The sequence below is a fragment of the Pygoscelis adeliae genome, unplaced genomic scaffold, assembly GCF_000699105.1.
Source record: "Pygoscelis adeliae isolate BGI_AS28 unplaced genomic scaffold, ASM69910v1 Scaffold232, whole genome shotgun sequence".
NCBI lineage: Eukaryota > Metazoa > Chordata > Aves > Sphenisciformes > Spheniscidae > Pygoscelis > Pygoscelis adeliae.
This window is the reverse complement of record NW_008824473.1, coordinates 5,560,726-5,561,147: the sequence shown is the minus strand read 5'-3', so window position 1 is coordinate 5,561,147 and position 422 is coordinate 5,560,726. Positions and strand designations below refer to the sequence as shown.

The 422-nt window shown below is 48.8% G+C and overlaps 1 protein-coding gene across 1 annotated transcript in view; it reads right to left on the bottom strand.

Annotated features, from left to right (window-relative positions):
* KITLG (KIT ligand) overlaps positions 1-76 on the bottom strand; it is an 81,188-nt gene extending 81,112 nt beyond the window's left edge. Inside the window, exon 1 of the mRNA XM_009321367.1 lies at positions 35-76. Within this exon, the coding sequence (XP_009319642.1) occupies positions 35-76 (42 nt within the window). The remainder of the gene's footprint in view (positions 1-34) is intronic.
* Positions 77-422: the final 346 nt, after the last annotated feature.

Sequence of the window (422 nt, the reverse complement as noted above, 5' to 3'; positions counted from 1 at the left end):
GATGCTTTTGCCACTCATTCCCAGTTAGGCTTACCTCAACCTCCAACACAGATGGTTCTTGGGATCCTCCCGTCATTCCAGAAATACAGATGGATTCTGCCCCTTTGTAATCTGATGGTATTAGAGTACACTGTGCACCGGTGTCCACTAGAACTTTATACTCCGTGGGGCTGATGTGCCAGGCCGTCGAATCCGCACAGTCCAGTAAGCCTGGTTGTCCCTTTCCGCTGCCTGGCTGAAGGCAGGGCCCCTCTAGTCCTGGCCAGAGTCTTCATTACTTGATTTTTGTAACTGCAAAACAGAAGTCCCTTCATCAGGGTCAAAAGTATGATCAGCCCTTCTACTTTGCCCAACTGGAGCAGTAATTTTCCTGGTTGGATGCTTTTTGGCTGTTGTTTTTCCTTGCAGTTCCTGTATCCAAG